General features: G+C 38.4%; 2 protein-coding genes across 3 annotated transcripts; both read right to left on the reverse strand.

Moving 5' to 3' along the window:
• Window positions 1–73: 73 nt before the first annotated feature.
• On the reverse strand, window positions 74–13,235 carry LOC149016948 (mitochondrial fission protein ELM1-like). The gene is made up of 10 exons (XM_089151243.1): window positions 12,758–13,235; window positions 10,614–10,849; window positions 7,481–7,577; window positions 5,315–5,464; window positions 5,057–5,183; window positions 1,589–1,701; window positions 1,449–1,512; window positions 1,260–1,353; window positions 1,059–1,167; window positions 74–688 (listed from the first exon to the last, which is right to left on the reverse strand). Exons 1-10 carry the CDS (start codon window positions 12,938–12,940, stop codon window positions 572–574), a joined length of 1,290 nt encoding a protein of 429 aa, XP_089007369.1. The 5' UTR covers window positions 12,941–13,235; the 3' UTR covers window positions 74–571.
• Window positions 13,236–14,008: 773 nt separating this feature from the next.
• LOC149016949 (NAD(P)-binding Rossmann-fold superfamily protein) lies at window positions 14,009–22,696 on the reverse strand. Of its 2 annotated transcripts, XM_089151248.1 has the most exons (10): window positions 22,582–22,696; window positions 22,085–22,344; window positions 21,846–21,944; window positions 21,495–21,573; window positions 21,290–21,371; window positions 18,473–18,512; window positions 18,254–18,388; window positions 17,140–17,277; window positions 15,088–15,385; window positions 14,009–14,505 (listed from the first exon to the last, which is right to left on the reverse strand). In XM_089151248.1, exons 2-9 carry the CDS (start codon window positions 22,312–22,314, stop codon window positions 15,121–15,123), a joined length of 1,068 nt encoding a protein of 355 aa, XP_089007374.1. In that variant the 5' UTR covers window positions 22,315–22,344; window positions 22,582–22,696; the 3' UTR covers window positions 14,009–14,505; window positions 15,088–15,120. The 2 variants fall into 2 exon arrangements, with proteins under 2 accessions (XP_089007374.1, XP_089007373.1); XM_089151247.1 differs by having other exon boundaries at window positions 22,085–22,696.
• Between the last annotated feature and the right edge of the window lie 3 nt (window positions 22,697–22,699).

The following is a 22,699-nucleotide window of genomic DNA, read 5'->3' on the forward strand; positions in this document are numbered from 1 at the left end:
TTCTGCCCCAACCAGTAAAGAAGTATAGAAGAGATGAAATGCCAGATAATTCGCATAAACCCAACAATACAGCAAAGAACTTCATACCACGTCTTCCCGTCTTGCCAAACACGTTCGCAACCCTGTGTGGACTTGATTCTCGTTTTTCATTAGAGTACCAGAGAAATATCTTATACGAAATACCCCGGTGAATTATATGATGTTCACTGTTACAAAGTGAGACAACACTCAAAATGGCCAGAAAGTAGGTTAAAGAAAACACGATTATAGAAAGAGTAGGACAACCCATAGTTCCAGTGCTGCCATTTTCATTCTGCAGCTCCAAGGCACAGAGCAACCGTGGACACTGTAGGTAGCAAAGCATGACCAAGTGGTTTCTGGGTGTAAGCAGACATTAACTGCCCCAACTGTTCCCAGATGAAACAAAGGGTTCACGACTGGGTTTCGATGCAAAAATCCTGTGCTTAAGGGCCAAAATTCTGAACACCGAGCAATTCATGTATGTGGCCAAAGCCTGCCTGAAGGCCACAATTCTGATCACTACTCAATTTTTTAAATGGACGAAAACATACTAATCAAGCTGCTGGTTACCCTTCAATCTCCATCCACGTTCAGCAAGTGCTTCGCGTACCCGGTTTGCTGCTTCTGCTGTATCACTAAGTGGGGGATAGCTCCAGCTCTCAGAAATCTGCATGTTGAGAACCAGAGAAGAAAATAATTGTAGTAAGTCAACATATCAGGGTATGTTGTATCCATCTTAAGCAGGATGCTGCAAATTACAGGGGATAAAAAGGAGGGGAAGCAAGAGGGGGTGGTTAAAAGCACAGAATCTTTTTTGTAATGCTAAAAAAAATAAAAAAACCAACTTTTTGCTGTGGACAATCAGGTCCGCCACAAGAAGTAGGGAATTATGCTTGCACGGGATTTTCAGAGGCAGAGAACTGCATCTTGCAAAAGGCAATTTGGCTGCCCTCAAGGGGAACATGGACATTCTCTTTCCATTGTCTGATCCTGAAAAAGCTTCGGTAGAAGAATAAAATTGATGCCTGATCACTTACATCTTCTTCACCTGTAAATGGCCGAACCACACCTTGTTCCCGAAGAGACTTTTGAAAGTCTGAAAATTTCCATGTACAACGCTCTGCCCCAATGACATAGACAGGCTTACTGTGAAATCCAGGTGGAGATGATTTAGATCTAACCATTAAGAGAAGAATTCTAAACATGGGTAATCATAGAAGAGGTCCCAACATGCATACCCGGTGCTGCAAGCCTCACTCAACATGCTAACTGAATCTGCTGTGATGACAAAGGCATCCGCCCATGCTAGATGCCCCATATGTGGATTTGGACCTAGAAGTCATCAAGATGAGAGCAACAAAATCTTCTAGTTTCTCCCCAACAAAAAATTGACATCTTTTGTCAAAGGCCAAAGAAACTATAATTACCTTCTCCATCCCAAATGTAAACCTTTGGATGACCACTGAGTTCTTTAATCAAAATGTTAGCTACCTGTTTATAACAGCATTGAAAAGAAAAATCAGTACCATTGAGGAAATGGAAGGAAGATGACTCGATAAATTCATACCTTCTGAGGAGTCCTTCTAGAGAAAGATATTCTTAGGCTTCCACAGCTTGCAAGTACATTCTGTAATGACGAAGTTAATTGCTTTGCAAGGTCAGCTCCATAACGACAATGGCCTATGGTAGAATGTGCAAAATGTATTAGATTTTGATAATCTGGATTTATCAAGTGCCAAACCATACAGGAGTAAAATACCATGGAGCCAAAGTTGATGAAGTCCCTACAAGTAGAGAGCTGCACCCTGAACACCCTATGATTCTAACCGTTGTTCCCTACCACCTAAAAGTCAAATAAAATTACCCAGAAGCCAATCAAGCATGATGCAATTGGTATATTTGCAGAGCAATACTATGCTAGTTCTGTATTTGGTGGAATATTTAGAGACCAGACAGGAGGATTACATTTTTTATGAAAATATTTCCCACAAGTTCAATGAAGAGTGACAACTATAATTCCATTTATTAAATTTCAATAGGTGAAGCAACAACCACCAAGGGGGTTTGTTGGAGCCATTGCCTACACCTAGCTTGCTTCAAGCTCAACTTGGTATGGGGTCTAGAATGAGAGGGCCACACATGGCCTAGTCCACTAAGAAGGTTACTAATGGGCTAAGTCTAACCCATTATCTAGATGGTCCACACTTGGGAGGAATCTATAAGGATCTTAGAACCTAAAAAAATATGTAAAAGCCTAGAAGCTTTTCCACCATTAGATGGATGACACTTGTACATAATCCTAACCATTCATTGTATACTACCTCACTTACAAATAAGGGTGAACCCCATTTGTACAAATTATCAAGTTGTAATCAAGCAAATAATCAAGCAATTAGCAATACAAGTGATTCTTTCTCTTAAGCTCTCTTCAAGTTCTCTCCTACTTCCTCAGTAAGGGTTAAAAGTTGACTTAGCAAGAGTTGTGTGCTAAGAGCCGGCATAGTCTTGATCAAATACAAGGTTGTGACATTTATGGACCTTATTGAATGTCCCCGCTGGAGTTGGAAGAGTTGAGGAAGCAACTAAAGGAATTACTCGATGCAGGCTTCATTCGACCATCAAAAGCTCCCTATGGTGCACTAGTCTTGTTCCAACGGAAGAACAATGGGTCATTCCACCTTTGCATTGACTATCGGGCATTGAATGAGGTAACTATCAAAAACAAATGCCCCATTCTATTGATTGAAGATTTGTTTGATAGGCTTGCAGGTGCACAACACTTCACCAAGTTAGACATGCAGTCGGGGTACTATCAAGTCCAAATTGCAGAGGGCGATCAGCCTAAGACCGCATGTGTGACTCGGTATAGGTCATACAAGTTCTTAGTCATGCCCTTTGGCTTCACCAATGCACCAGCCAATTTCTTTACCTTGATGAACAAGATCTTCCATCCCTACCTCGACAAGTTCATGGTCATGGTTACTTGGATGACATCGTCATCTATAGCAACACCCTAAAGGAGCACACACAACCAACTAGATGTTAAGAAGGAGAAGTGCTCCTTCGCACAAAAGGAAGTCAAATTTCACGGCCTTGGTATTTGACTAAGCCAACCATGCAAGCACTTAGCACACGACTCGTACTAAATCAGCCTTTAACCCTTAGTGAGGGAGTATGAGAGAACTTAAAGAGAGCTTTGTGAGAAAGAATCACTTGTATTGCTACTTGCTTGATTACAAATTGATGGCTTGAATAAATGAGGCTCACCCCTATATATAGGTGAGGTAGTATACAATGAACGGTTAGGATTATGTACAAGTGTCCTCCATCTAATGGTGGAGAACCTTCTAGGCAACTAGATATTTTCTAGGGTCTAAGCTCTTTTTAAATTCCTCCTAAGTGTGGAACCCTCTAGATAATGTACTAGACTTGAACCATTAGTAAACTTCTTAGTGGACTGGGCCATGTGTGGCCCTCTCATTCTAGACCCGTGGGCCTATAATGGAGGGCCATGTCATTCTCCCCCACCTAATCCGTCGACGTCCCCGTCGTGTCTTCTTCATGGAACCTCTGTATTTGATCTTGGAACTACCATAAAGAGTTTGTTCATTCCCAAATTGCTTCACTCTCAAGTAGTCCCTTCCACTTCACCAAATACTCCTGACTAGGAGGTACTCCTTGCTTCCATATAACCCAATCCGCCATTATGTACTCGGCCTCCTTGTCATAGGATGTAGTCACTTCATTAGTGCTCTTGTGGATGTTCCATGACTTGGGCCTTCCTCATTCCCATGATATGGCTTGAGCATGCTAGCATGGAAAACCGGATGAATCTTTAGCTTAAGTGGCAAACTCAAATGATGGGAAATCTTCCCCAACTTCTTCTCATCCCAAATGGGTCTTCATACCAACTGATCAACCCTTCATGCACCTTCCTTAGGGTCTTGAATTGTTGAGGCAGAATCTTCACCGAGACTAAGTCCCCAACCTTGAAAATTGCTGGTCGTCTATCTTTGTTGACCCACTTCTTTATTTTCTTGGTGGGTTTGTCCAAGTAGACTTAGCCACATCCACTTTATCCTATAGTCTCCAAAGGAGCAAGGTGACTAATCAAAGTCCATTTGAGATCGCCACAAGGCAACAACCGTTGACGCCACGCACAATGATGACGGGTTACATAGGAAGAGCCCCTCCGCTCCTACACCTAGACGCTTCCAGGCTCAACTCGATATGGGCATACAAGTTCTTAGTATGCTTCAAGCAATCTAATTTTTCTTTTGGATATTGAATCAAATGATTTGATCAACATTACTTAATATTGCAATTTTAGATACAATCTAAAAACTAACTAATGTCAAATTTGATTCATACAACCTAAACTGAAATTTAGAGTAATAACTAATATTTTAGTTTATGATGGTTCCCTTAAAGCTTTTTTGTCTAGTAATGGGATAATACATCAGACCTCCTGTGTGGACAGTTGGGACAACATACCAACTGATAAACCACAGCACGGCAGCACGTACAAAGAGAATAAGGAAAAGGAACCTAAAATTTTTGCATATTCTTACAAGAAAAGTCGTTAAATTAAACTATTATTAAAAGTTCTAGTAAAATTACAAACGTAGATGATCATAAAACACAAGATATCTTTTGTGATTTTTGGTATGCTTACTCTATTTTAAGCTAAAATTTGGGCATTCAGATTTGAGGTGCTCTATCCCATAGACTAACCAATGTACTAGCGTGTTGCAAAGAGTGAAGCATTATACTTCACTAGCATAGTGACGGGGAAGCAAACACTACATCATATCAGGTAATCTGCTCTTAGAAGGGACCATACTAATAATCTAAGCCTAACTACAATAAAAGTAAATGATAAAAATTAAAAGCAATTAAAAACAGACTACAATGTAACATAATGACTCAATATAGGAATACTCCTTTTCACAATATACAATAGCACAAGCCTGAAAAGCATATATTGCAAAAAAACTATGGATCTACAACAAACATCAATGAAAAAGAAAATTACTTGTAGGCCCGCCTATGTTTACAATGAGTAAGGGCTTTGGGAGAGATGCCAAATCATCATGCCAAGCAGTGGCAGCCTCTCGGAGTGCAGCAGGATCAGCCCGATGTAGAGCTCCCACGGTGAGGAACTGACATTCAAATTCTAAAGCCTCAGACAAAAAGGAGCAAGTATTAATAAAAGAAGCTAAAAGCCTAATAGATGTCAAAGGTTTTCTGAAAAAAGAAACCTCATGGATAAAAATTCAGTCAAGGAACATACGACATGTCTATCAGGAGGTTCACGTGGAGTTATCCACCTCCGGAGAAATCGAGGAGTCTGTTCTTGTGCTTGAGGAGTCAATGGGTAGTAGTCATGCTTAGGGGTAATCACCAGATCAAACCTATTCAAACGTGACCTCGGATGTTGTATCTATAATTAAAATGCCAAAATTACAGCTTGTCAGAAACTAAAATATTTATTGCCAATTGGCCGAAAGCAAAAAAATGTCCCACATAAAAGCTGATGCACATATGAAACATACAGATGCACTAAAAATAATTGAAATGAAGCAAATTTTATATTTGTGCTACTGCCTGGACTTCTTTTAGATCCAAGTGGCTGACTTCATTTTGTTGAGATAAGGCTATGGTTGTTCGAAGAGAACTTACAACTTTAAATAAATGAATGCAAAATTACATCAGAGAGATAATAGAGGGGGAGGGGGGTCGAAGGAAAGGCACCCATAAAAATTCATAACTGAGATAGCTGTAAACATAAGCACATTACAACATTCCTTTCCCAAAGAAGAAATACTTAGAACTAATATCACCAGAAGCAACTTTAGTGCTTAATTAATTGATATGAGTGTGGGGGGGGGGGGGGAGTGTATATAACATGGTGAAGTGCTACCTCTTATTATGAGCACAGACACATGCTACAAGGATATAATGTTATCATATTACTATCCAGACCTACACCTGGATTTTTTTCTTTATTTTTTTTTGGATGAATAAATAAATTCATGAACCAAACAAGAGAAAAGGGGAAGGGGAAAGTACAAAGCCAAAGATAGGCTCAACAAAACAAGTGCAGAACACGGGCACAAGTGGCACAAAGCCATACAACCACACAAGAAAATACAACAGTAGCACAACTAAAATGGACCAAAAGGGCAGTAGACCCACCTAAACCAACGCAGTCTCCGGATCAATCGATGACATGAAAAGCCTTTGTTGCAACAAAGCATAGGACATGCAGCAGGAATCAACGCAACACCACAGGCGCTAGGGTTGGTAGCATCACAAGACTGAGACAAAGAACAATAGAACAGGGAGAGGGATAGAGAAGGAGAACCAAGTTTGAACTTGATTGGGAGAGATAAAAAAGGATACTTCTCATGGCTTTCCCCTGATGCCAGAGAGGCCATCAAGGGCTGGAAGCTTCTACGGTCTAAAGCTGAACCTTGAAACAGAAATGGGAGAGAGAGGAAAAAGAAGAAAGACAGAAAGGGAGAGGGCAAGAGAAGGAGAAAATAGAGGGAAGAGATGAATCTGGATCTAGGATCAAACCTGAATCGGAGAGATCAGCAATGATGACCCTTAGAAAGAGGCGGAGAGACACAGAGGCGGAGGACTGCCAGCGTCTCTCCGCCTCCAGAATCACTGACAGCTTCTGGTTTTCAAGGCAAGAAACCCGAAGACGGAAGCCTTCAACTGTAGCAGAAAGACCAACCCTAGATTTTTCAAATGAAATGTAGAATGGAAAGGAAATCCTCCAAAAATAAGGGACAAAAACTCCTTCCATCTGACGAAGTTGGTTTTGCTTAAGGTATTCTAATGTTGCCAAATATTTCCCATCGTTGAAACCAAGAGATGAGGCTTTTTGGATACCCTATTACCCCTATTTAGTCATCTATATAATGATGGGCCTGTAGGGGAAAGGGGGAAGAAACACATAATACACATTCTCAAGTAAAAAAACTCAAAATTCTATTCAAATTATCTCTGTCCTCTGCTGGGTTACAAGTATGTACTTAAAGAAAAATAATACATAAGCTAGTTGAATTGTGAAGCTCAAAAATAAAATGCAAATCAAAATCTAACTCAATTCTTGCGTAAGTAATCCAACGCAAAATATAATACTAAATAGATAAAACCAATTAATTCCAACACTTCTGGTTTTGGGCTTCCAAAGTACAGCATGCGAGTCCAACCAACCAAGTGATTCTGCATCACTACACATTTATTTGAGATCACTTTCTACACTTGTTTCCCACTTTTAGGTCAGCTAAATCAATGTAGGCAGTTACATTAATGACAATGTCCTTAATATATATCGGGATTCCCCCCCCCCCCCCAAAAAAAAAAAAAAGACAGTCTTTGTGGAATGTAGACATCACATTAAACAAATTTCCACTAAAAACATTTGCAAACAACAAAGCTGTACCTGGACCACAAAAACATTTTCAGGAGCTAATCGTTTTATGGAGCTTGCTAGAGATATGGTGTCACGGCCAGATGCAACCACCAATAAAGGACCATCCCTGAAAGAAATGATAAAATCATAGAGGAAGATAAGTTATTGCATAACAGGGTATTATATCAACTACCAAGTCTCTCAACTGCAAGCACTTAAAATGCCCAGAAAGAAATTTTGATGCACAACAAAGATTAGGGGAGATGGTTCCCCATGATGACAGATTGGGGACGAAGCTGCACGCACTAATGGCTGGGCAGAGAACTCCGTCATCCACATGGTCCCACAAGAACAGAGAAAAAGAGAGAATAATAAAAGAATCCCATGCGTGGGGGAAAATAGTACAATGGTGTCATGGGAAACTTCTTCCCTAAAGTTCACTATGAAAACTATAACTAAAATATGGGGTAAAGAATGTTGCTCTTGTCCCATGGCATAAATGCATGTTGTCAATTCTTCCCCCCAAAAAACAAGGCATATCGTCCATGACCTCTAACCTTGGTCAGATAAATGACCCAGCTATTAAGCATAAAAAAAGAAGCTTCACATCCTGTAAGGGAATTATTTGTTTCCAAGTACAGTTTACTGTACAAGGAAACATCCACTCATATAGAGTAAGTAATATTAATGTAATGTAACACCATGTTAAATGAACTCTTTTGGATGGACAAAATACATGCATCAAAGTCAATGCTCCTGCTTTCTGACACAGTTCTAGATCCCCTTGGATCAATATATATCTGGAAGTAATGTGAGGTAACTTATAGGGAAGAAATCTGTGTTTGTGACTTGTAAAATCTTCACAATTCAGACCAACATTCCAAGTTTAAAATATTAGTTGATTCAGGTACATGCAGTGAGTCTTATTATGAGAGGAATTGGCTGAATATAAACTGGTTTAGACACTGAGTAATCGAATCAGTCTGACTCAGAAAATATGGCTGAGGGACAATTAAGCCATCTTTTTTCTTAACTTTTTCTCTTCTTCTTCTTCGTTGTTTTTTTTTTTTTTGGTTGGGGGGGGGGGAAGAGGGCACACGTGCAGGGGGTTGAGGGATGTAGCTTGACCCTTTTTCTAACTCTGTTTTTTACAATGCTCTAAACACTAATTAAACATGTGAAAATGAGGATGCTGAGGATGTTGAGATGAACGAGTAGCAAAATAGGAAGGATAAATAAGGAATATCATATCAAAGCTCATTCGGGAGTAGCTCCGATTGAGCATAAGCTACATGAAAGTGTTTTGAAGTGGCATTTCCATGTTCAACAGAAGCCTTCAGATGCTCTAATGCAGAGGAGTGATTTGATCCATATTGAAGAAACTACAAGACCCAAAGCCAAACCTAAAAACAACGGAAGGAGAAGTGGTTAAGAAAAACACGGATAGCTTAGGCCTTGTATTAAGTATGACCTTGATAGAATTGATTGGAAGGCAAGGATCCATGTAGCCGACCCCACTTAATTGGGATAAAGCTGAGCTGTTGTTGTCATAGAGTTCTCCAACCTTACCAGCCACAAAAATGCAAGGTGTTAGCTGCATCTTCACACACTTGTAATATTGATGTTTAATGGAAAGAGAAATAATAATTCTAAAAAACAATGTTAATCGGTGTACCCAGCTTGCTCAGAGATCCTTCTCCGAAATGAAATATCTCCTTGGATACCTCAGGAAATTCAATTTCTTTGTTGCTTTAGTTTTGTTTAGATGGTGTTTTATTGTTAAATTGTACTTGTTTACTATTTCCATGTGAAATAAAGAAGATGAAATGAACATTCCAAAGCTATAATAACTAGAGCAAATTGCACCGGCACCCCAAAATGGAGGCCTTAAAGCATTGACACCTCACTTTATGTTTGAAAAACACTGACACCCTAAAATTGGATTTTCATTGGACACATTAGTCCAATTTATCACTGAAAACCATTAAATCACAATTTATTTTCTTTCAATTCAAAAATATCCGTATCAAAATATAAAGGGGAAAAAAAATACAATGATTTAATGGTTTTCAGTGACAAATTGGACTAATGTATCTAATGAAAATCCAATTTTTGGGTGCCTGTGTTTTTCAAACATAAAGTGGGGTGTCAATGCTTTAAGGCCTCCATTTTGGGGTGCCAGTACAATCTCTAATAACTAAGAATGTCGATATTGATGTATAAGTTTCAATTTTTTTTTTTATGAATAAATAATTGTATAAAAGTAAAGACGAAATCACAGCGAAATGAACAATAGGGGGGGGGGAACTCGCAAGAGGGAGCAACACTCAAGGGAGAGCAATAAACGACAACTGAGCCCCCATGTGCTAACAATAAACCTATTCCTAGGGGTTTCTCATCAACAGGGGGTGGGGGAAGGAAAGCAGCCTAGAAAACACATCAAAATAGATGGCATTCCAAATCACTTCAATAGATCGAGATTTGGAAGTCCATCTCCTAAAGTTACGCTCCCACCAAATGTGGTGGATGGTGGCACTAAAGACTAGCTTGCCTATGTGGTCGTAGATGGAGCGGCCAGCAAAGTTCCTCAAGAACCAAAACCAATCACAAACAAACCCAAATGAGCGTCTCGAACGAGGCCAAATGGAAGCAATAGCTATTTCCCAAAGGGGACGGGTAAGGGGGCAAGAGAAGAAAAGATGGTCAATGTCCTCTAAACCGTTCCAACATGGAATATTATTAGTGAAGTTTAGAGATGAATGAGTTTCTCCATGAATACGGCATAAAAGCAAATAAAGTCTTTCATGAACAGATATACCAAAATGGTGCAATGACTCCCATACCAAAGCTATTTCAAAATCTACATTCTATTAAGACATTGCAATAGCTGGCAATTATTTTAGATTCTTCAGAGTTTCTCAGGTATCTTTTCATTTTCTTTTCAAAAAATCTACGAAAATTTTATTGTAGACATGTTAAGTGGATCAATCCCACTATTGATTCTACTTGGCAGATTCAAAAATCTACACTGGCAGAAGAGATCAAAACTGCCCTCTTATTTTTAGGCCTTCCTAAGTCACAATGAAGCATGTTATTTAACATGCATAAGAAAAGAATGAAAAACTAATGACGTGTGTCCATTCAACTAGAAAAAAAAACTTACTTCTCAAAAGTCTCACGAGCAATTGTTGTTATATGTTTTGCATCAGCTTCTAGAACAGTTGACAAGCCTGAACTCTCACCATTTGAAGCAGCAACTGGAACCAGTTTACTCGCTCCAGCCATTAGAAACCGTGGCTCACCACATATTCGCTTAACTACATAGTTTAACCTTTTGTGGAGAGAAACTGGGAGCCAATGGAGCCACTCATTGATTCCTCCTCTTGGCCTAGTAACACGCTGCAATGCAGTCAAGATGTGAATCATGGGAATGTGATCAAATATCACAGAGCAAAACCAAAGCTTCTACTATTGTTTTTTTGGATGACTTCAAAACTTTGTTTTGTAGAAAGAAAGAAAAAGATTTACCCGATCCCAAATAATTGTATAAGAAAAAAAAAATCTGATCAAAATAATGCCCATGTGAAAATCTGAAAGTATAATATCTAATTAATATGTGATAACATAAGGTATTTCCCTCCAACCTTTATCAGGACCACCCCCCCTCCCCAATTCTTTTTGCGAGGGAAGAGAATGGTTGATGAGAATTCCAGGCAAAATATCACCATGGCATGGATGGGGCTGGATAAAACTCATGAAAAAGAAAGAGAAAATAAAGAAGTAAGAACTGTCTGGAGATAATCAAAATTGGGAGTAGGCCAAGACAACATATTTAGGGATAACCATTTTGCCATCATTCACAACGTATCAACGATTCAGCAGCAGGAAACCAGAATGCACAATTACTGAATTAAGTCTAGAATTAAGGTTGCAAAAAATGGCAACTCATTTGCTGCAGAATTTTGATATAATGAACTATCCTTTATAGTAAGTTAACAGGGAAATATTAGTGACAGAAAGATGTTTTGTACTTGAATAAAACACTTATCGAGTCTACCACAACATTGGTTTCTGATATTCTAGAGCTAACAGTATCTGGGAACTAGATATCACTTTTAAATGAGTAGATAGTAATGGATCAAATGGACTTTGGGAAACTTTGAATGTCAATTACACCAGTATTAGATTCACAATATCCAATGCAACTTACAGTAGATTTTATATCTACTAATTAATTGGTTTTTGGTCTACATTTTGTTAGATTTTTAATATTTATTCGATTTAATTTGTCTTTTTAATCTGTGTTTTCTCAGAATTAAAGCCTCAAAATCTTATACAAATTCTCCATGTGGATGAACTACTATCATACAAGGAAACAGAATTCAAAGGAGTAGAAAGAAGACTTTGGAGCTCTTGGAATATAAAAAAATTCCTCTTTCTGTTCTCTCAATGTTTTCTACTTCTTGTGATATTTTTAATTTTTAGAATAAACTAAATTTATTTTTCTAGGGATCAGCTGTAGCCTAACTTTGAATTTTCACTCTTTAATTCATCAATATAACTCTGAATATCGTTTCCATTGATTGAGTATTTACTTCTGTTCTTACTGCCTTTGATGAATTGGTCACTAATCAATAGAATCGTTAATCATGATGAACTGATAGAGGATTTATGTGTTTAGTTTGTTAGAATAAATGCCATGAATTACATGTGGGATAGATATACAGTTACAAGGTTTGTGTAGTTGCTACATGAGAATCCATAGAACTTTAATGATCACGTAGTTGTTTTAAATCACATAGAGATATAGTGGATTAGCAATTGAGAAATTTTCTATTAGTACTCGAGAGAGATTAGTAGATAGGGAAGGGAATCTAGACTATTAATCATAGAAGAAAAAAAATTCCAGATTATAAAGATGGATCAAAGGGCGAATAGGATAACAAAGTATCGTGAAATCTGACCGCTTTTAGCTATTAAGAGATCTCAATTTAAATTTAAATTTGCAATTTAGTCTAGAATAATTCCCTTTCTTATTATTTGTTCTAATAAAATTTATATAATTAGTTTGGTACTTACTCTATAATCCTCTAGGGAAGGATCATTCTTTCATACCTTCATCATTATATTTACTTGTTATGGAGCATTGTTATTTTTCATAACAGCAACTAAGTTGTACATGACTTTATGAAAATATTGAAAACAGAAGATGACATTAAATCAATAACTGAGAGAGCGATAAAATAGCGGTGAGTAAAAAATCTCAAATCGAACGGTGAACAGAAGCCAGAGCAAGTAGAAACTCACATAGAGTGACTGGCTATCGGAAAGTCCAAGAGCACGAACCAATCCAATGCTTTGATTCTCCGAACCAGCAACACCATTTCCTATTACAATCGCCCGCCTAATAACACTGTAAATCCCACCTTCGAAAATTTCGGGCATGCCCAGAGAACCACTTGGCGGTTCAGGAAGTCGAATTGCCCTCATTACCGTGTAGCTAGGGTTTTCGGATCTCTCTTCTTATACTGGAAATTCAGTCACTGAAAAAAAAAAATCGGGGCATCGAAATTATAGTATGCGACAGAAGTTATATGAGTTCATTCCTGGTTTTCCGGTAAATCATTCCCGACATGGAAACCTGTTTTTAAGAATCACACGCAACAGGAAGTGTCTCAGATTTTAGCTTTTTTCTCTGGTAAACAGAAATCGTGAATAGAAGGCCTGCTTTTCTTGCTGTTCTGGTTTGTCGAAGGAACTCCACCCTTGCCAACCATGTGCTGCTTATTAAATTTTGGAAATTTTCAGCGACACCCCCTGAGTATTTCAATTTATCAATCAGGCCTTATGGGATAAAACTTAAAAGTATATTAAAGACACTTTTTATCTTTAGTAAATCATAGTTATAGTTAAAGCATCGATGCAAGCAACTTAGATATTTCGAAAGGACAATAATAGCCTAGAATGAAAAACCAATGCTTGATTCGTTTTTTCATAAATCCTTATAAAATTTAAGAGACATGCATCATAGATAGTATTTTTAAACTTAGGATATAGAGGTAATGTTAGAAATAGACAAATAAGAACTAACTAAGATTAATGGTGTTAGTAGTAATAGAGTTGTAATATATATTCAAAAACTTAGTAAGGTTGGTAGAGTGGCATGATCCATACTTCTCAATAGAAAGGTCATGGTTCAATCTTTGCGGACGACAAAGCTCCCTTTGAGGATGTAATCGAGCTACATGCAAGACATTAATATTAGGGGGTAACTCAGGGAGTGATGTTGAAAATTTTCCTTAAATTTTAGGGGTCGGGATCCGGCTTGTCCTTCGTAGCACAATTTAAAACCTAGGAGATCAAATCAAAAGCTTTAGCATGAAAATTTTATAGATTTTCAGATTTCTTATGTTCCTAGGAAAGCTAATGTAATAGCTAACATCCTAGCCGGAAGACCCTCTTGGTTGAGAGCTTGAAAGATTGGTCGAATTCCTGGTTATTAGAGCTTTGCTCTTCCACTTCCTATGCTCCTTATGAATGAACTACTTGGTTAACCAAAAAAAAAAATGTGGCCTCCCCTAAGCCTGTTTAGTGGACACTTTCCCATAAAATAAATAAAAGAGCACTAGAATTATATTGGCCATTCAGTGATCTTCAAACTCAATTGAGATGCTGTCCTATTTATAATTTACTCATGGCATTTTAGGCCAAAGTTGACCCTATTGTGACTTAATGCAGTTTATATAGCATTAACATTTTCCATGTGTTATGATTTACGAATATCAAGATTCACCATTAATACCAGCAAAATTCTACAATCTGATTCATCATCTCAACTGCACTATTTGAGGCGGTATGTTAGTTCTGATAAATTTCTTATACAGCAAAAAGATTCTATAAAGCATACAAATTAAACTCAAGATCATTTATTGAATAACAGTCAAGCTGCACTTCTTTTCACATTCAACAATTGGCGTAGGATCAAAGAAGCTACTTTACGTCCAGTCATGATCAAGAAGACATTGAATTGAGCTTTCTTCCAAGACGAAAGAATCCTGTAAATGCTGCCAAGAATTTCAAATGTACTAACTTTGTATTTAATCAAAACAGAAGTAACCCCAGCATCAACTCATGTATTCAGAAACCATTGAACGGAGAGAGGGGTTCTAGCATCAACTCATCAATCTCCTCCACTACTGGCTGCAATTTTGTGAAGCATGAAGTTCATCATGCTCCCCCACTGACTGGATGAAATTCTATCAACAAGTCCCATCATACATCTTGTTTCAACTCAATCCCAAGTTGTTAAGTGACTATAAGAAGAAAAAAAATTCGAAAAAACTAAGACCATTAAGAAGGTGCACAAAGTGTCACTAGTGAGGGAATTTATTATAAATCAATGGAAGGGCAGGTGGTAAAAAATTTGGGTGAAATTTGAAATGTGACATGCCAACACCTGGAACCAGAAAAGGTAAAGTTTCAAACATAAGCCATTCTTTTACTCCTGTATGCAGCAAAAACACAAGGTCATACAGACAAGGATTTCAGGCGTGGTGCAAATTCGGACCTACAGCCCCCCCCCCCCCCAAAAAAAAAAAAAAAAAAAAAGAGTAGGAGAGAGGGAGAGAGATTCATACCCCTCAGTAAAGAAGAGGCCGCACTTAATTAACTCAAAATGGGCAGTCCATACAATTGATAATACTCTGAAGCCCTGATTTATAAGTTGGGTGAAGTAGCCTTACTCCTAGATCATTCTTCAATCGATCATTACAAACTCGTTTCCCTCTCCCAGTAATTTTCTTCTGGATAACTGACTCTGCATCATCAGGCAAAGGACTCTGCTGGGCAGGCCATTTTTCATGGACCAAAGTCCTTGCAAATGCGAAAACTTCAGCACGAGGTGCAGGGACATCATCAACAACATTGTATATTTTCCTGAAAGATGGCCATACATTGCATCAATTGCTTATCATAAGTGTTATTTCTGTAAAAGAATTTGCATCTATTTGGCACATTTCTTGTTGTGTGATTTCTCTAGAAAAACTCGGCCTTAGGGCTTGGGCTTGAGAACTGACACAGCGGCTAATGATCCCCTCATGAATTATCTTTCTAACTTTGTTTATTGATCAATCCGTATAATTGCGATCACCAGTTATTTTTCTGGAGTAAAAAAAATATTAAGTAGCTTTTCATAGTGTGTTTTTCATAGAGATGATCCTAATCATGTTCCTGTATTGCACAATGTTTACAAGGTAGACTCTTGATCTTCTGTCTCCAACTCTCCATTTTCCCCTCCTCCTTTTCCTATACAGAGTATCTCTATATTCAGATAACACTAATATGCCTACAATATATTGTCCCCTTATAATTTCAAAGAGTAGCTTAAATTATGTCTCTACAGAGGTAAGATGACTATACATCAATAAATAAGTTATGGTTTTTGGATTGGGTCATAGTGTGGCAGCCAATGAGTTCCAAGCAGAAGCAAGGAGACTTCTCCATGAGATCCAAGAAGCACCATTCGTGGGTGGCCAATCCTAAAGGGGATTAGACCGATTACGCAGTTCTAGCTTGGATTGTTCCAAAGTCTGAAGAAACCACATATATAGCCTTGGATTGTTTTCAAGAGCTGTAGCATATGAATCATTGTAAAACTCTTCTCATGAAAAAACAATCTAGGAGGCTTGTAACTATTGCTCATGTGCTAGGCTTGTCTACATGCTTTTTAATTTTTTGGTTCTGGAAGCTTGCTTGTGTACAAATAAGACCGAATCTATCACTTCAACTGCTTTTCTTTTATTCCCATCTCTTCACTTTCCCCAAGCCTCCAAGGGTGATTGTTTTGTGATTCATACTGATGGCTCTTGGATTTCTAATGACAACATTGGTGGCAGGGGTCTTGTTGTTCGGGATTGGCGAGCTCATATTATTACTGGGAAATGCAAGTTTAGCTTAGGCTCATCTGCACAAGTCTTGGGGGCTGAGGCAATTTGGGATGCTCTTCTGTTAAGTTGCAGCTTGAACCTACTTAAGATAGTCCTTTTTACTGATTGTTTTCTGCTAGTGTCTTTCCTTAATTCTTTTTTTGAGTCCTAGGATTGGACTTCTTCTGTAATTATAGATGACATATTAGCTCCAAAGTTCTTTCTTGACTATTAGGCTTCTGTCTGTCCCTCAATCCCTGAATAATGAAGCCCATGTTTCAGCTACAGATGCTTCCTGTTTTGGTTTGTCTAGGATTTCTTTCTTGCCCCATAAGTCTCTTGTAGATTTCCAAAGGAACAAGCTCATTGTTGTTACCTGGGGTCTTGATAGCTCTATGTTACTTTCTTCCAGGCCTTCTTAGCCTTCTTCCCCTCGGGGTGTTCATATTATATTCATATATTCAGCCAAAAAAATTTCCTGTTTGAGTAGTTTTTTGTCGTCTGGTTCTTATCAAAAGAACATTATAAATATCATTTCCTCTGTTCTGTCAATCATATTTATTTTTCATCCAAAGAAACACTTAATCAAAATCATGTTATTCAAAATCATGTTATTTCTTTTTCTTTTTCTTAGAACTTGTGCTGAATTTTCCAAGTTCAGTAGCCTTTTTGGTCAATTTTTCCAAGCTGGCATTTCTCACCAAAGGCAACAGTAGCATGCGATGACTTCAAGTAAGCTTGACAATTGAATGAGAGAAGCTTTACCCCGATGATGGCATGTTAATACTGGCCTGCAATGCTTGACAGATGTCAGAAACATGAACACGTGATGTGTATTGCCTGGTCTCCCTCATCCTCTGCCCTGCTGATAGAGACTCTTGCTTGACTATAGTATCCAAAGCACTGGAAGAAAATTGATTAATTAATCACAGCATGACATAAATGCATATAAAAGCTAGACAGCATCAATAAGCTCTGGTTGATGAGTGAACAGAGTCTAGCAGCATAAAATTTCTCAAAGAAACTTAAACAAACATAGAATCCTGACTAAATTAAGAGTATGCTGGTAGTATAACTAGAAGGCAACGGATCAATCAGATAAAAAATTTTGAGTGAGCATAAGTTCCTATATGAGGTGGAAAATCTAATACCATTGTAAACCCAATAAGAAAGAGAAAATAAAAGACTTTACCCAAAGGCTTATTTGTTTCAATGGAAAATTATTTCCAACCAAAATAAACAATAATTATAAGACTGATTCCATGTTCATTTGTCATTTATCACTTTTTCCCTTACAGATGATGAGGTGAGCACATATGAGTGATGGCAATCAGGGAAAAGAATCCAATCAAATGGTGTTGGTTTTCTATGTTTCTGTTTGGGGGAGGAGGGGCAAGAGGCATTCTTTTATTTCTAAAAAAAAGCCACTTGTCTGAGGAGAAAACAAAAGGCATACTCAGTGCACAGGGCTCCCACCATTTCGGGACCCAGTGCACAAGGCCCACCATTTTAGGGTCTAGGAAGGGTTATAATATGTGCAATTTTATTCATGCTTTTGCAGAGTGGCTGTTTCCAGATCCAAACCCACGACCACTTGGTCAGATGTAGCAGACATCTGTCTTTACTCCAAAAATGATTTCCATCGAAACAAATGAAGAAAATAGAATATGATAACCAAGTAGAGGCACCTTTCTCTAGCCCCCTTCCCACTTTTAATGACTAATAATAAAGAAAAATTCAACATATAGATTTTTTTTAAACAAAATAAGATTGCAAAAGCAACGGCTTTCCAGTGGTTTGTCAAATGCTAACAAGTGTGAACATTTAGGTGAAACAAATGAGAACAAGACACATTAAGAATACACGACACTAGACAAACCTTCTGCCAGGGCCATAGATACCCCCAAGCCGCATTACTTGCACTGAAACCCCAAGAGAACGCCCCAGATTCAGCCATCCCTCCTCAGCAGCTAACCTTGCTTTTGCTGACTCAGTTGAAGGATTCAATGGATAACTGTCACATAGCAACACAAGTTCTTAGCAACAATTGTGCTTTCTGCTTCATCCACAGTTTATATGCAACTCATGACTTGCTTACTCTTCATCAACCCATGCACCACCACAATCTCCATAAACACCTGCTCTTAAAGGAAGAGAACATCAGTGAATGCCCAAAGCCAGAGTTCGAATTTCAAACCATTTAGACAAATATGAAGCTGACTGTTAATGCAGTTTGAGCGAACATCTTGACAATCCCAGAAAGCATAAACAAAGATCCTAGCCCGTCTGCAGAACTGACAATGCTATAAAGCATACAGAAATTAAGGTTGGTAATGCATTTCATGTTCAAATTCCAGACAAGGAATACTTAAGATTAGCTGATGCAGCTTGAAAGGAATAGGGAAAAACAAGATAAAAGGTGAAAGAAACTTTTATTGCAAGTAACGAACCAATAAATAGTAACAAGGGTCATGTATATTTGAGACACACTCGCCAGTCGCCATAGAGGATCTCTAACTCACCATGGGGCTAATATGGCTCTTCCAAAAACATAAGGCAAATGACAATTCACTAACACTTCAGGGAACAATTAAGGCTGCTAACTTTGATTCAACCCACCACGGGGCTAATATGCCTATCACTTTTTATTTTGTATTCAACCGCTTTCTTCTTCTTCTTCTTCTTCTTCTTCTTTTATACATTTACTTAAAAAATTTATTCAACCCAAATTGCCTAATTGCCACCATGGCATCATATAAACAACAAAACCATTTTGGTAGTGTTCTATCTCCAAGTTATTGCCATGGCACCCCATCACCAACTTGCTGCTAATGTCACCAAATCAATACAACACATATACGAACCCAAATTATGGTTTCGAAGGAACCCAACATTAGTATCAGCATCAGCCTTGGATTGGTCTCATCTAAATCGGATGCCAAGCCTTGTGCTATGGAAGGTTAAATGAATAAATAGAAGAAGACCATAAGTCAGGTTACTCTATTACATTCATAAACCCACATTTAACTTGAGAGATCAAAGAGACAGGGTATTGAGAGGGTTACCAGTTAATGGTCCCAATAGCCAGGTCCACCATTTGCAGATTAGCTGATCATTGTAAAAATTTAAGTCATTGTATGAGAAACTGATCAGGACTCTTGGAGGAGAGCCATTAGAGATGCCTTAGGAAGAGTGCATTTAAAGAGAAGGGGGAGCAAAGAAAGAATGCAGATTAGGCGTTTCTGGTCATGGTTGCATCACTAACGTTGACACCATTATGATGAAGTGCTCACTACTCATAACTTCACCTTTCAGTCCCTCTGTTATGGCTTTATTTCAACTACTCTTTCCAACGTCTTTTTTCCCTTCCCTTACATGCTTGTATTTTCTTTTTTACCAACGTCTTTTTTCCACCCTCTCAGCTCGGAATCTCCTTCAAGCCCATAACCCAAAACCCCCTTGGATCCCCTTGGTCTGGTTCATAGGTTTCATCCCTCGTCATTCCCTTACCCTTTGGAAAGCCCTCGACCATGCCCTTCCTACCCAATCCTTCCTTATTAGCCGCCATATCCCAGTAAACCCCAACTGCATCCTTTGTTGGAATGGCCCGGAGAATCTTGAGCACCTTTTCTTCTCTACCCCTTCTCCAAATATATCTGGAGAAAAGCCTTAGCTTCCATCTGGCCCTGTTCGAGGCATTCCTTTGGGTATGCTCGTGATTGGTCTTGGATCATGAGAAACTTTTATGGCTCTTCCATTTGTGACCAAATTGGTAAGTTAGTTTTTCATTTTTTTGTGCCTCCATTCATCATCTTTGGTGGGAGCACAATCTTCGGAGATGGACATCCAAATCTCGCTCTTCAGACATGATTTGGAATGCCATCTATTTTGATGTTTCTTCTAGATTGTTAGCTTTTCCCCATCCCTCTGTTGATAATATCCCAAGGAATAGATTCATTGTTGTCTCCTGGAGTCTTAGCTCTTCTTTTCGGCCTTCCTCTTAAAGACCTTGTTCTCTTGTTTTCTATTCTTTAATATAATTATTCATTCATCTAAAAAAAAGGAGAAAGCAAGTATATAGTATATACGGGTGTGTGGGAACCCCAATGTGAGTCTGAGATTCTCTAAGTCCCACACTTAAATGAAGAAGTCCCCGATAGATCAAGAATTAAGTGGTCCTCTCTAACATTGAGTTAAAAGATTTTCCCAATCCTTGATCTTTTATTCCCTTGTTGATTTTAAATCCTCCTATTTTTAAGTTACATCAACTCAGCACAGAAGTTAATTCTAACTCTAGTAGAGACCAGGTTCTGATTTTTGAATATCATGCCAAAAGTTGGATGAGTTAAAAAAACCGATCATTGACACTTTGGCTGGGAATGATCACTTTATACTCAAGGACAAGTTCTTCTAAATAAGGAAACATGACGACATTATCTCTCCCTCAAATGACTTCTCCAACGGCTTCATTGGATTTCTTTTCAATGGTTCCATTTGAACGGCTTTTTTCCCTTCCCTTTTATTTTTGGCTCATAGAAGAGTAAGAGAATTAGTAACTCTGTACTTTTGGATGTGCCATCTAAGACCTAATGTGGATAAGAGGTCCACATGTGGTGAACTGAGAACTCTTGGATGGAAGAGTACCTAAAAGGCCCAAAATTCAGTGGTCTTCCCTGACCCTTAATATCATGTAATTCTTTATTTTCTAGTTTCCTTTAAATCCTTTTTTAGCTATTATTGATACTGCAAGACAGCGCAAGGAATTGTTGATGGAATCATCTCAAGGAGTTATAACAGACTTACAGAAGTGTTAAATTGATAAGAGGTAACTGTTCTGATTCCCTAAAGAAGTAGATAGGAAACTGAAGTGAAACAGCAAGCAGAATATTGGTTACAGTTTGTGACAGAGACATACTTGTTGATGACAGGTAACACAACCATTGAAGACTTCCACGGCTTAGTATGCTGTGTAGAAGGTGTCGATGTTGATGAAGCACCTGGATAATTTGAAACAATAGGAATGACCAACATATCATGTAGCTAATTAAAGAAGCTACAAATGATGTTGAACAGTATTCAATTCCCCAAAAAAGACTAGAAGGAATATTTTCTCAGCTTACCGGATCACCGAGACCAGAAACAGGGGGAACTGAGACAAGCATATGCGTAGCATATTCAAGAGCAACAATGCTTCTGAGGCTGGAAAGACAGCAGAGAAAAAAAAATCAGAAAACATAAAGTGTGGAAGTTTTATAAAAAGAAAGTTTGAGGTAAGAACCACCAACAAAATTGGGCATTATCCCTCACAAGTCTATTACAGCTGAAAAAACTGCTTTAAACCCTTTACTTTTTGAGTAAAAGCAAAGCCTGATTCATGCAGGCTTACTTGACACTAACGAAGCTGGGTGCATACCAAGCTTTACACTAGATGGAGAATTTACAAACATCCAATGCGACAAGAGATACTTTACTCTAGGTTATGGTCATCTGAGCTAAAAAGTTGTACGTCGAATCCCATCGCTTCCAGCTTCTTCTTCTTAGTCGCACTAGTGCAAGTGCCAGAAACTTCCCTGTGGAACAAAGTAGGATCAACGCATCAATTTTCTCTAGAGAAAGCGTTCGAAAACCGGAAATTCCACCTTGATCCCATTGAATGGAATCGGGAACGAACAAAAGAGCATAAAGAAATAGAATTGCCATTGCCACTTACCAGCCATCTTGTTCAAGGTGGTGCGCGAAAAACTGTCCGACGAAACCCATGCCCATTATAAGCATCTTCCTGTTCGAAGTTAGGGATTGCGGATCGCAGGCAGCATTACGGCACAGAGGAGTAGGAGGAGAAGGAGACAAACGTCGGAGAATGGATGCTGATGCCCGTGGAACAATTCGAACTGAAAACCGACATGGAAACGGAGTTGCAGGTATGAAAGCACTTTCCATTTCAGGCTAGTGGGATGTGGGGCTTCCCTACTTCAATAAAATAAATTTTATGATGAAGTCATACATTGAGAATTTACGCAAATCATGAAGTCCAAAAGAAAGATGCCCTAATTACTTTTGCAAATTGCAATCCCGTATCACACACATATCATAATATGGATTTGACAATCATTGCAATTCTTTGATTCTTTCTACCCAGAGAAAAATCATGGAATTCTCAAATACTCGAGAATCGTGTAAAGAGAAGAGCAGACTAGAATATCCAACCTTACACGAATCATGGTTCCTCACCAACCTTACACCCAAGTCACCAATCATGGTTCTGGAATTGGTTTGATCAACAGGAATTTCAGCTAAACAGAGAAAATAAGCTGGGTCAACCGAA

Source organism: Hakea prostrata, chromosome 4, assembly GCF_041222555.1.
Source record: "Hakea prostrata isolate BN-2017 chromosome 4, UWA_Hpros_2, whole genome shotgun sequence".
NCBI lineage: Eukaryota > Viridiplantae > Streptophyta > Magnoliopsida > Proteales > Proteaceae > Hakea > Hakea prostrata.

Coding starts and splice junctions, on each gene's coding strand:
- LOC149016948 (XM_089151243.1), bottom strand. CDS start 12,940: ATGAGGGCAATTCGACTTCCTGAACCGCCAAGTGGTTCTCTGGGCATG. Junction 7,578..10,613: donor GCTCGTGAGACTTTTGAGAA/GTAAGTTTTTTT, acceptor CATTTCTTTCAG/GGATGGTCCTTTATTGGTGG. Junction 1,354..1,448: donor TTACATTTGGGATGGAGAAG/GTAATTATAGTT, acceptor GATGACTTCTAG/GTCCAAATCCACATATGGGG.
- LOC149016949 (XM_089151248.1), bottom strand. CDS start 22,314: ATGGAAAGTGCTTTCATACCTGCAACTCCGTTTCCATGTCGGTTTTCA. Junction 18,513..21,289: donor GTGTTACCTGTCATCAACAA/GTATGTCTCTGT, acceptor CTTTAAGAGCAG/GTGTTTATGGAGATTGTGGT. Junction 17,278..18,253: donor ATCTATGGCCCTGGCAGAAG/GTTTGTCTAGTG, acceptor ATTTTCTTCCAG/TGCTTTGGATACTATAGTCA.